We start from the raw sequence: 13,206 nt of genomic DNA, 5'->3' as shown, positions 1-13,206 counted from the left end.
AACGTACGTTTTTATTTTTGGAGATTTTTTGGATCGAAAGTTAATGCGTTAATAGTGGCCGTGGCCAACACCAGCAATTCAGCTGAATTCAAGGAACACGTAGATATAAGGTTTAACAATGTGCAAAATATCATGTGGGAGTTATGGGGTAAAAACGTTTTTGTGTTGATAATAGCGCCATCCGCTGGTCATTTTTGGTAAGTGAGTTACAGGGGCCAGTCTATACCACCCCTATGAATTACATACATTAAGTGTTATGGCGGATCGGTAAGTTCTTCGTCAGCTGTCCTCAGGAGGGCACTGACAATAATTGTACTAAGTTTTATGTTAATCCGATGAACCATTGTGGAAATAACAAAATACTTCAATTTAAAGTGCGCCACCTTGTGGCCATCGCCTAAAATTTTGCACAGGGACTCAGGGGGCTTATGGAGAAGTAGTAACCTGAGTTTTGTATCATTAGACCACACCTATGTGGAGATATGGAACACTTCCTGTTTTGAACCAAATCTGCAGGAAGTTGTTATTTAATAACTTGAGTATTGTTTGGCCTATCAAAATTCTTGCATGTTCCCTGCTCGGGCCCTAATAAGAAAGAATTCCTACAGATATAATAGGGACCTTGCATGTTGAGACCTGCTCAGGCCCCAATAAGAAAGAATTCCTACAATGACAATAGGGACCTCGCAGGTCAAGACCTGCTCGGGCCCAAACAGTCACAATAAAAACAATAGGGACCTCGCAGGTTGTTACCTGCTCGGGCCCTAATAACTTGAAGACTAACTAATTTCTGGTGTTTTAGACTACACCGCTGTATTTGACACTGAAATAGTGTTAATGTTTTTCCTTGGTCCACTCATACCCTTTTCAGCTGTTGATCAACACCTGGTGACAGCATGATGCAGGCGACGATGGTCCACAGCAATAAGATGAAGGCATATATGATCCTGGTGACTGTTGAGTTCCTGGTGCTTGGACAGCAGCTGCACATCAGACAAGTTGCACTGCTGCATAGGCATGGTGCCTGGGGACAAACAAAGTCACACCTCACAGCATCAGGAACATCTATGCTGTTCATCCCTCCAGAAGAGTTACAGGGACTTTGAGACTCTATGACAGGGAGCACTGAGGCAATTCTGAGGACTCCTGGTGGGCCATGAAACCATACCTTTCTCAAAGTTGTCATCCATTTGTGAACAAAAATGTACTTTTAATAATAATAACAATAATAATAATAATGCATTGTATTTAAAGGCGCCTTTCAAAGCACTCAAGGACACAACAACAATGTCAGGAAACATTTTAGAGCAAATGAAGAAAAGAAAAAAGAAAATGCAAGTGCCGGGAACAGAATGCCGGCACAGAATTCAGACTCCGCGGTCCTCACTTGTAAAGGAAGTCAACTGGAACCAGGTTCGGCAGGGTTGAGCTTCCAGGGTAAGAATAGTGCAACAGAGAGCAATCAAGAAATAGGCAAGAGTGTGATTGTATGATTAGTCTGATAGAGAGTAAGCCACTCGGAATAAGTGTGTGTCTTGATTATATATAGGGCTGGGAATCACCAGGTACCTCGCGATACGATACTATCACGATATTTTGCCCACGATAACGATAATATCACGATACAGCGATTCTGCGATAATCGATATATTGCAAGGAATTTCATCCACGATACATCACGATATCTGTGTCACTGAAGAAATTCAGAATTTATTGACTGCACTGAATCCATTTCACAGGAATTACAAAACATTGTCAATCAATTTCACATGAATGACAGCCAAGTAAACAAAGAGTATATTGCACAGTGACTCTTCTTAACACACACACTGACTACAAGAATTATTAAATATCTATATGTGTGGGTTTCAGAGCTACTTAAACCATTTTTTTTTTATTTTATTTGGTTGTATACCTATGTTTGATTAAAGATAAAGCTGTCCTCCGAAAAGGGGTGGTGGTGGTGGGCCAAAAAAAAAAATATATATTTTTTTTTTACATTTTTAATTATCGATATTTGGCACCAGTGTATCGATAATGTACCTCAAGACGAAATATTGCGATATATCGTAGTATCGATATTTTGGCACACCCCTAATATGTATATATACATATATATATATATATATATATATATATATATATATATATATATATATATATATATATATACACATACATACATACATACATACATGCATACATACATGCATACATACATACATACACACACACATACATACATACATACATACATACATACATACATACATACATATACACTACTCACAATAAGTTAGGGATATTGTTATTTACATGAGTGCTTTTCCTATTTGGTCTGAATTTTAATGAAATAAGTAAAAGTTCCCTTTGATACTACTAATAATGAATGAGAAGAAACACCATTTTCATTAGTTTAATATTTATTACCCCAAAAATTTAGACAATAACAAGGATAGCCCCAAATAACAAAAATTGACAATGTCAGTAGTGGGTGTTTCCACCATTTGCCGCAATGACAGCTTGACAGCAACGTCTCATGCTCCTCACTGGCCTCATGATGTTGTTCTGAGGCAATGCGTTCCACTCCTCCACAAGTGCTACACGCAGTTCTGCCAGGTCACGTGGGGGTGGGGTACGATCATCCAGTCTCTGCTTCAGCTGGTCCCAGACGTGCGCTATGGGGTTCAGGTCAGGGGACATTGCTGGTCATACCATATGAGGCACTCCGACTTCCTGAAGTCGAGCTGTGACAATTCTGGCATGATGTGGTGGAGCATTATCATCCATGAACAGAAAGTTTGGGGTGTGCTGGCGGAATTGGGGGATGATGATGGGTTCTATGATGTCTCTGAGGTAAGAACGTGCAGTGACTGAGCCATCTACAATAACCAAATCTGTTTTGCGCTGACTGGTGATGCCTGCCCAGACTGTTGCACATCCTCCACCAAAGGGAAACCTGGGGACCATGTTGACCTCGGCGTATCGCTCACCTCGCCTTCTCCAGCAACGCTGACGACCATCATTTCTGTGCAAGGTGACCCGACACTCATCAGTGAACAGGACGGTAGACCACTGCTGCATTGTCCAGGTCACATGGTCTTGTGCCCACTGCAAATGTTCACGGCGGTGTCTTGGTGTCAGTGGAGTCACCTGCAACGGTCGTCTGGCATTCAAGCCAAAGCGGTAGAGTCGGTTTCGAATGGTTTGTCTGGAAACCCTAGTACCTCTCACATCTCGTAACTGGGCCTGCAGCTGTGTGGCAGTTGCATAACGATGTCTGAGTGCATAGGTCCTTAGGTACTGGTCATCGTTGCGGTCTGTCACTCGTGGGGCTCCACTCCTGGGTCTGTCACGAACTCTGCCAGTAGTTCTGTGTCTTGATGCAAGTCTGCTGATGACATTTTGAGACACACCAAGTTCACGAGCAACATCTGACTGCCTGCCACCGACCCGAAGGCGCGCTATGGCCAGGTGGCGCTGCTCGTCCGTTAAGTGACGTTGTGTGTTCATGGCTGTTTGAATGATGAACTTGGAATGACTTACTGACAATACCAGCTTTTTATACCCACAGAATGTTGAAATTGATGCCACATTGAAAAGGGTTGTCTTTTAGTTTTTTGGTATTGGCCCCAATATGTAAGGCACACTGTACACAGTGAGACCATTACGTGGAAAACACAAAATGAGGTGTGTCTATCACCCCAAGACAATTGCCTCCCTATCCCAAAACTCTCTGAAGTGAAACAAACACTGTATGAAATCCACTGAGTCTCTCACAATATCCCTAACTTATTGTGAGTGTATACACACACACACACACACACATATGTATATATATATATATACATTCTTTCAAGTACAATGAGATATACTCAAAATAAAAAAAGCTTTGAATTTTGAATTGAATATGTAATCTGAAGACATCACATCTGAAAAAAGCGATGGCCAGTAATGGTAATAATTAGGTGTGTTCCAACAAGGGCACCTCACGATTCGATTCGATTATGGGAGCTTCGATTCTTCGATTATAATGATTGTCGATTCAATTTGATTATTGGTGCCTTGATTCTTCGATTATTGCGATTTTTAATGCTTTTCCATACAAGATTGATTTTGTCTTCATCTGTGGCTACATTTGTAAATAAACAGCCTATCAGTTAACTCAGTTCCTCTAAAACTACACTCATTAAGTAAATAACAAGGTTTTTTGAACATTTGACTTGTATTTTTCAAAGGCACAAAATATTTTATGACTATGAAAACATTTGCGCTTTGACCTAGTTAACTTTGACCAGGGAAAGCTCCACTTGCAGGAGAGCCCCCTCTATTGGTGGAAAACACTGAAAACAGCAAATTGCATAGGTCTTGTCAGTTAGAGCTTAGATCTGGCCCAAAATATCAAGCCCGACCCGAGCCCGTGCACGTTGTGTCCGAGCCTGGCCCGATACCAGGGGCAGTTCTGGGGGGGGGGGGCCAACAGGGGCCAGTGCCCCCGTAACTCTGAGTCTAGACCCCCCTGTGGCACCCCTGACAGGGAGTCTGCATTAATAATACAATGACAGATTTCTTGCAATGATTTTGTTCTAAAGGGAAAGGCAGAAATAAAGTGTCTCAGCAGTTTACTACCCAATCAATATTGCTGAAATTGTAAACACTGCTTTGTCTGAATGAGGGATTTATCCTTTTTTTCCGGGTTGTGTGTGCCCCCTAACAAAAAAGCCGGCCCCAACCTGGCCCCCCTATTAAAACTGGTCTAGAACCGCCACTGCCCGATACATTTACTGTAATTATGAGCCCGAGCCCAATTTAAACCAGACATTTTTTTTAATACGTGGGCTGTTATAAAGGAGCTGTATAACATGGGCTCGGGCAGAGAATCTAAATTCTATTGTCAGTCGTCTTGTTCGCTCTCTCATAAAATCCAAAGTGCTTCCACACGGTTGCAGTGAACCCTGGTGGCGAGAGAACCGGCCGCTCTCTTGGGGCTGCTAAAGCTGTTGCCATTTTGCAAAGAAACTAACGTTACTGCTCCGTTTGTTGTGGTCCCACTCACTAAACAGTCCAGGCGACACGCACGCTAAGGTTCCGGCGTTTTTTGTTCCGGTCTTGCAGCAAACCATCGTGGTTAATTATTCGATGCCAAATCATCTCGTGACGCCTTGCGATGCATCGCCACATCGATTAATTGCACCCACCTCTATTAACAATGTTAATTTAATCATTCTTATTGTTTTAATATAGAGCCCAAGAAAGCAATCACATTGACACCTTTCTGGCACATTCCTAACCCCTACTTTAGCCTTGGGCTTGCTCACCCTGCTATGGAGTTAAAAAAAAAAGGCTTCAGGCTTATCCAATGAAATCTGTCATGATTCCAGATTTTTCCTTGTGTTTTTTGTGTTTGGATTTTTCATGCCTTGTCCCTTAAGTTTTTCCTGTGGTCTGCCCTCTGTCTCCCTCTGTCTGTCTGCCTTGTTCCCTCCTGGTCTGCTCCTCTGTGCTCCTCCCCTTCGTTAACCCACCTGGCTTCCTCCCTCCTCTCTCCCCTCACCTGTTCCTCGTCTGGTAATCAGTGTCTGTGTATTTAGTCTGTGTGTTTCCCTTCACTCCCTGTCCGGTCATTGTATGTCTTCCGTTTGATTTGTCTGCCCTTCTCATGCCTGCTCCTGTCTCTGTTCCCGTCGGCTCCCCATTCCTTCTGGTATGTGTTTTTGGATTTTGAGTTTTGCATTTTGCATTTTGATTTGAACTTTGGTTTTGGTTTGTACTTTGCCCTATTTTCCTTTGCACTTTGTTTCTCTGTTCAGTTGCTACTTTGTTCTTTCCTCCCTGTTTTGGGTTCGCATTCAGCTTTAAAATAAAGCTCGCCTTTTGTTCATTACTGCTCTTGCCTCTTGTCCCCTGATTTACTGCGTTTGGGTCTAACCCCTTTCCCCTGAGTATCCCCGTTTACCCCAGAACCTGACGGAATGACCGGACCTTATAAAATAGACCCAGCAGTGAATGGCCTGGACATTATCCGCTGGTACCAGGACTTTGTCACCAACCCCACCAGCAGGGCTCGGCAGATTGCTGCTAGCCACCTTTTTTTCCAGGCCACAGCCCAAACCCATGCCTCAGCTCCAGCCCCAGCCCATGCCGTAGCCGCAGCTCGGCTACCAGCCCAGGCCTCCGTCTGAACCCCAGGGCCTGCCAGTCCTGAGGTGTCTCCTTTCTGGGGAACCCGCCTGGCCTTCAAAGATTCCCCGCCTAGAAAACGACGCTCTCGGTGGCGTCCGGGCTCCCTGAGGTCTGGCGCCCTCCTTTGCTGTCCTTGGTCGACACCTGCCAGTGGCCCTCAGTCGGTGGCCCGGTCGACACATGCCAGTGGCCCTCAGTCGGTGGCCCGGTCGACACCTGCCAGTGGCCTTCAGTCGGCGGACCTGATGAGGCCTGTTCCCGCTCCTCGGTCGGAGGCCCGGCCGAGGCCTGTTCCCGCTCCCCGGTCGGAGGCCCGGCCGAGGCCTGTTCCCGCTCCCCGGTCGGAGGCCCCGGCCGAGGCCTGTTCCCGCCTCCTCGGTCGGAGGCCCGGCCGAGGCCTGTTCCCGCTCCTCGGTCGGAGGCCCGGCCGAGGCCTGTTCACGCTCCTCGGTCGGAGGCCCGGCCGAGGCCTGTTCCCGCTCCTCGGTCGGAGGCCCGGCCGAGGCCCGTGCCGAGTCCAGACCCTGCCCCTCGGTCGGAGGCCCGGCCGAGTCCCGTGCCGAGTCCAGACCCTGCCCTCGGTCGGAGGCCCGGCCGAGTCCCGTGCCGAGTCCAGACCCTGCCCCTCGGTCGGAGGCCCGGCCGAGTCCCGTGCCAAGTCCAGACCCTGCCCCCCGGTCGGAGGCCCGGTCGAGTCCCACGCCCAGTCCAGCGCCTGCCCCTCGGTCGGAGGCCCGGTCGAGTCCCACGCCCAGTCCAGCGCCTGCCCCTCGGTCGGAGGCCCGGCCGAGTCCCACGCCAAGTCCAGCGCCTGCCCCTCGGTCGGAGGCCCGGCCGAGTCCCACGCCAAGTCCAGTGCCTGCTCCTCGGTCGGAGGCCCGGCCGAGGTCGTCTGCTGCCAGCGACCGTTCATCAGCTCCCAGGCCACCAGCTCCCTGCAAACCTCTGTTGGTGGTCCAGCCAAGACCCAGGAGCAGGAGGTTTTCCCAGCCAGCGGTCTGGCCTCAAGAGCGTCTTCGCCTTCGCCGCCGGCCTCCAGTGGGACCCAGCCCACGCCTTCGCCGCCGGCCTCCAGTGGGTCCCAGCCCACGCCTTCGCCGCCGGCCTCCAGTGGGTCCCAGCCCACGCCTTCGCCGCCGGCCTCCAGTGGGTCCCAGCCCACGCCTTCGCCGCCGGCCTCCAGTGGGTCCCAGCCCACGCCTTCGCCGCCGGCCTCCAGTGGGTCCCAGCCACGCCTTCGCCGCCGGCCTCCAGAAAGCCTTCATCTTCGTCACCGGCCTCCAGAAAGCCTTCATCTTCGTCGCCGGCCTCTAGAACGTCTTCGTCACCAGCCTCCAGAAAGCCTTCGTCTTCGTCTTCATCTTCGTCGCCGGCCTCCAGAAAGCCTTCGTCTTCGTCGCCGGCCTCCAGAAAGCCTTCATCTTCGTCCCCCGCCTCTAGTGGGTCCCAGCCCACGTCCCCGACCTCCTGTGGGTCCCAGTCCTCGCCTCCACCCTCCTGTTTGTTGGACCTTGGCCCTCCTCCAGACCCCCCTCCACCCTTCCAGCTTCACTTGACTCTGGACTTATGTTTTGAGGGACATCTGGGAGCTGTCCCTTAAGGGGGGTGTACTGTCATGATTCCAGATTTTTCCTTGTGTTTTTTGTGTTTGGATTTTTCATGCCTTGTCCCTTAAGTTTTTCCTGTGGTCTGCCCTCTGTATCCCTCTGTCTGTCTGCCTTGTTCCCTCCTGGTCTGCTCCTCTGTGCTCCTCCCCTTCGTTAACCCACCTGGCTTCCTCCCTCCTCTCTCTCCTCACCTGTTCCTCGTCTGGTAATCAGTGTCTGTGTATTTAGTCTGTGTGTTTCCCTTCACTCCCTGTCCGGTCATTGTATGTCTTCCGTTTGGTTCGTCTGCCCTGCTCATGCCTGCTCCTGTCTCTGTTCCCGTCGGCTCCCCATTCCTTCTGGTATGTGTTTTTGGATTTTGAGTTTTGCATTTTGCATTTTGCATTTTGATTTGAACTTTGGTTTGTACTTTGCCCTTTTTTCCTTTGCACTTTGTTTCTCTGTTCAGTTGCTACTTCTTCCTCCCTGTTTTGTCTGTTTTGGGTTCGCATTCAGCTTTAAAATAAAGCTTGCCTTTTGTTCATTACTGCTCTTGCCTCTTGTCCCCCAATTTACTGCGTTTGGGTCTAACCCCTTTCCCCTGAGTATCCCCGTTTACCCCAGAACCTGACAGAAATCGATCAAACACTGGTTAAAAGGTAGTAGTGCTACATCAATGGAGCCGAATTAAACAGAGCTGTCTTGTAATTGAGCAACACAAAATAAGCATTTCTTTATCCATAAATAAAGCTGTGAATTTAGGTCTCGAATTTGACTTTAAAGAAATAAATTCCATACCAGTCATATTCCAAACATTAATCTACAATATAGCCACATTGCAGGGTTCTCCCCAGATGGTGGAACAGCGGCGCTGCGCCGCTATACCGCTAGGTCAGCGCCGCTATACTCCACGCGTAACGGTGACGAGCGTCCGTCCATCCGCCCCCCAGTTGACGACTAGGAGCTCCCGGAGCTCCCGACGGTTGTCTGTCTGTCTGTCCGTCCGTGTCTCTACCAGCCCCCCCACCCAGAACGGAGGTTGACGAGCGTTCGCACCCCCCGGACAGACGGTGCGCCACTACACTAATATTTTCTGGGGAGAACCCTGCATTGTGTTTGAAAAGAGGTGTTTTTTATGACACAGACATCTATCCATCCACTGGGCCTGTGATGGAGCTGCTAAGCTACAGAAAACTTCATCCACACTGTATTTGACTAACAATACCCTGAACGAGATTAGGCATTGGATTCCCAGAAGATGATGTCAATCGGATCAATTCACTGTTGTCACAGGTCATTTAATGGCCACAAAAAAATGCAGAACATTGCAAGTCTTATTCCTCAAAAGCTGTCTGAGATGTGTATTTCCTTTACTTCCTCACCCATGTTGTCCTGTTGATAAAGCTGCTTGCACATCCTTTCTCCGTTCTCTAAAATGTTGTTGGTACTAAATATAATGTTTTGTATATTGTCCATAACTGACACAAGTGGAAAGTACAGAATTTCCCTTGTTGGGAATACTACTTATTTTGATTGAATTTGTTGATTAATTGGTTGATTTTGATCAACCCACAGAATAACATGTATTGTAAAACTGAAGGTACGTCTGAGACAGATGGTGTTTTGCTTTATAAAGGACTATCAAAAGCAAGGTTTCACTTCTGTAAAAAAAAAAAAAACGGCTCAGCTCACTGACCTACTTCAGTAGTCTGTATCTGCTTTAGTCTCTCTCTTACACTGAGCAGGTCAAGAGATAAGGAAGACAGAAGACTGTAAACAAGTTAATACCCCTGCCAGCCAGACAAGGTCGACTTAATACAACTGCAGACTGAGTCATGGTAAAGTGTGCCAGAAAACATGCAGGCAGCACATGACCAGCTGTGCCATACTCTCTCCTGACCTGAACCAAAATAAACTGTGGAAATATGTTTGTTAGTGTAAAATCGATTGAATTGAATAAGGCGCTTGTGGTCTTGCAACCAGACAACCAAGCAGAGATAATCCAATTAAACACGTATAAGCAGAAGACCAACTGTGTTATCATTAACCCTTTGCGTTGTGCTTCAAGTTCGAGTTTTCTCACGTTAAACATGTTTTTAAAATACATACTGAGCTGAGCAGGATAGCTAGCTACAGGCTACTGTAACCTAACTGCAGCACCACACTGATGGTCACCAAGAATGAGAGTTACGGTTCACGGTAGGTTACCTACGAAATGTATTAGTAACTATAATAGAGAATTTGGTGAAGGAATCTTCTTTAATAAAATGTTAGCCATTACGAAGGTTCGGATAATATGTGAATAAACACGTGGTGGTCGGCAGTAAAGCTTTACTTCCGACCACCACTGTAATATATCCCTGATGAAATACAATTGAACAAAGCGCTGCTAAATGAATACTGTGAGTTCGGAATTAACTAGTAAACATAAGAAATTAACTTAAGCGTTTAGGTTATATTTTATCTCTACCAAAAACTGGGTAAAATACAAAACATTTACATTTACATGTACAAATACAAAAGCGCGATTAGAAGGCGAGATATTTGAATTGAGTTCTTGCCCTGACAACACAAACTGACGGAGGGACGACAAAATAAATGTAAAGACTTAACGTGAATTTAATGGAAGTAACCTAAATCTGCTGCTTTGCAAACGTAACCAGTAAAACGCAGCCGCGAGCTCAGGTACTAACTTCTGTTCTGTTTCATCTTAGCGAGGAGAAGAGGACTTAGTATTTAAACACCAAATAATTGAATGGAGTTAGGCGTCGCGTGCTCTCGATATATAGCCTAATGTTGGAACAACCTGTGGCTTTTTACTCTTGGTGACGTCATCGTATCTTAGATTTCAAATGGATTGAGACCAGTACGGTTGAGACTAGCTTAGTTTATATTTGCATTATCAGAACTCACCCAGTTTGCGATGGAAAAGGCCCCCAGAACAGCTCCCATGGCTGTTGAGTTTGTGGACAGGAGCGGGCAGTCTGTGGGCTGAACGCGTGTTACTTATCCTCTGACCCTTCAGGCTGGATTTCATACAAACCAAGCAAATAAGCTGTGAGGCAGCTGCACCGGACAGACCGCGAGGTCAAACACCTCCTGTCTAACTTCAATATAGCAGCTCGGTGGCTGGCTTGTGAGATACAGATATGATTTTTTTCTGCCCTGTGCATCTGTGAGCGTCAAGCTCAGTGACGTCATTACTACGTTGAACCGTTGTGAACTGTCATGTGCACAGTGCGTCATGTGAACTGCTTTGTAACCAATTTATAAACTTTATCATATATACCTCTCTTGTTTGGTTTTTTATTCTATTTAACATTACATAGTTGTAGTAACTATTATAGTAAAAATACTGAAAGATTTATTTTTTCATGTAGGCTTCTCTGTGGTAATATAGTGGTAGACAACGGTTATATTAATTATTATAATTTTTTAATCTTATGTAACAATCACACACCAAAGCTTTAACAGAACTACTAGAAGACCAAAGGTGAACAGGGAGTCCATGTTACGTTGAGTGCATGCTATCATTTAAGTCAATGGGGGAAACCCAAACTTTTAAGATATTCAAAAATTCATGAATATATATTTAAAGATGAAACTTTTCTCTCATATGGATTTAGCGTATTTTATCATGTGTAAATAAATAATAATAATAATAATAGTATATAATAAGTATTTTTTTCATTATTGAAAAAAAATAAAATAATAAATTATAATACATTATTATTTATTATTATTTATTTTAAGTATTTTCAGACTTAAGATCAGACTTTCTGATTCGACTGTATGTGTTCAGTTATTATTTTTCTATGTTCGATAAATGGTAATTTAATAAATAATCATAGTGCAGTAGGAGTACAATATTTTCCTCTTAAATGTAGCGGAGAGGAGGTAAGAAGCAGGGTATAACAGCAAACTCAAGTAAAGTTCATACCAAGAGTGAAAAAGTACTGGACATTAATTACACCACCCTGTTCACCTTCTGTGCATGTTAACTTCTACAAATGAAAGCTGAGCATCTTTAGTTTAACTATGGATTCACTGTGTCATTTTACTGTGCTGAAATACAGAGCAAATAATGTCTGTCCCAGACAGACTTCCTACTCTTAAACTCCAAAACATGCAGGCGCATTGGGATCTCTGAAGTGACCACAGATCCACATGTGATTATCTAAGAAGACCACTGAGATTACTACCTACACTCCAGTACACTTTCTAATCCTGCTGTCTGATAATTTACAATAATTGTAAACCATGCGTGCATTTTAATATGTGAAGATGTACACCAGTGGGTTTGTTAATCTTATTTAACCACTGGGTGGAGACAAATATCCATCATTGTTTCTGTCAGTTCAACTGTCTGTATTCTTCCACGCTGCAAATTTGATCATTAACATCACAGCGTGTAGTTGGCCTACACGCACACAAACACAAACACACACACACAAACATCTTTGCTTTCATGCAGCTGAATCAAATCTCCAAAACATGTGAATACTAACACTTAATTAAAGGGCTGTGTATAATTTACACTTTGTTCCTCAGATGTACTGAGTTTTTCACTTATTTAAAGAAGGATTTATTTCTATTTTAGCCATTTGGGGGGAGCAGAAAGCTATAAAGCTGTTCCCTCCTTCATTATTTTTGTACTAGCCTGTACAATAATGAGCAGTGAATTGAAATTTTAGGCACCCATGAATCATTGTCAATTTACATCAGCAGTGACCCTATAGTTGCATAACACTCATTGTCATCTATGAAATTTGACTGCAATGTGTTTTTGAGGACACTGTTTATAGACCCTATTCTTACATTCTGCAATGGATAAATACAAAACTCAACTTTCCAACAAATTAGACATTTTAGAATCATATTGATGACATTCTTATTCAAATCTTTAAAAGAATCTACAGAGCTTGTAGAAATAAGAATAAAACATTAATATGATTTTGAATCAATAATTTAAACAATTCTTTTGGGTCCAAAATTATTTTTTTTTCTATTTTTATCTCTATGTAAGAACTCTGACTATTAGTTCCAACAAGATTTGTGGGACAACAGCTCACATGGTACCTGTGTCTTGTCATCATCATGAGCTTGGTAGTTGCCAGTTTGTGGAAAAGATTATAGAAGTTTTAAATTATGCACCTGTTGCTGGCCTCGCTATACCTTTAAACATTACAGACATACACTGAAAAAAGTGTAACATGCAGTTGTTCATTCAAACTAATAAATGCCATTTAAAACAAGATAAAATTATTGATTTGATTGTGAAACTCATTCTTTTTGCATTTAGAGACATCAAGTTTGATTTATACAGAACTAAATATATGTCCAAAGGACCCAAAACAATGTATTTGATTTCTCTCAATTTGTTTTTTTTTCTTCATGACCTGCAGGTAATATTTTTAGTTTGAGTCGAATGTGAATT

General features: G+C 44.5%; 1 protein-coding gene across 4 annotated transcripts in view; it reads right to left on the bottom strand.

Moving 5' to 3' along the window:
• serinc3 (serine incorporator 3) overlaps positions 1-10,965 on the bottom strand; it is a 38,837-nt gene extending 27,872 nt beyond the window's left edge. For all 4 annotated transcript variants that reach the window (XM_030420455.1, XM_030420457.1, XM_030420458.1 and 1 more), the window contains exons 1-2: positions 10,683-10,965; positions 863-1,024 (exon numbers count right to left, since the gene is read on the bottom strand). In XM_030420455.1, the coding sequence (XP_030276315.1) occupies positions 863-1,024; positions 10,683-10,721 (201 nt within the window). In that variant the 5' untranslated portion in view covers positions 10,722-10,965. The remainder of the gene's footprint in view (positions 1-862; positions 1,025-10,682) is intronic.
• Between the last annotated feature and the right edge of the window lie 2,241 nt (positions 10,966-13,206).

This window comes from Sparus aurata, chromosome 6 (assembly GCF_900880675.1).
Source record: "Sparus aurata chromosome 6, fSpaAur1.1, whole genome shotgun sequence".
Lineage (NCBI taxonomy): Eukaryota > Metazoa > Chordata > Actinopteri > Spariformes > Sparidae > Sparus > Sparus aurata.
This window is presented reverse-complemented; position numbering and strand designations above follow the sequence as displayed.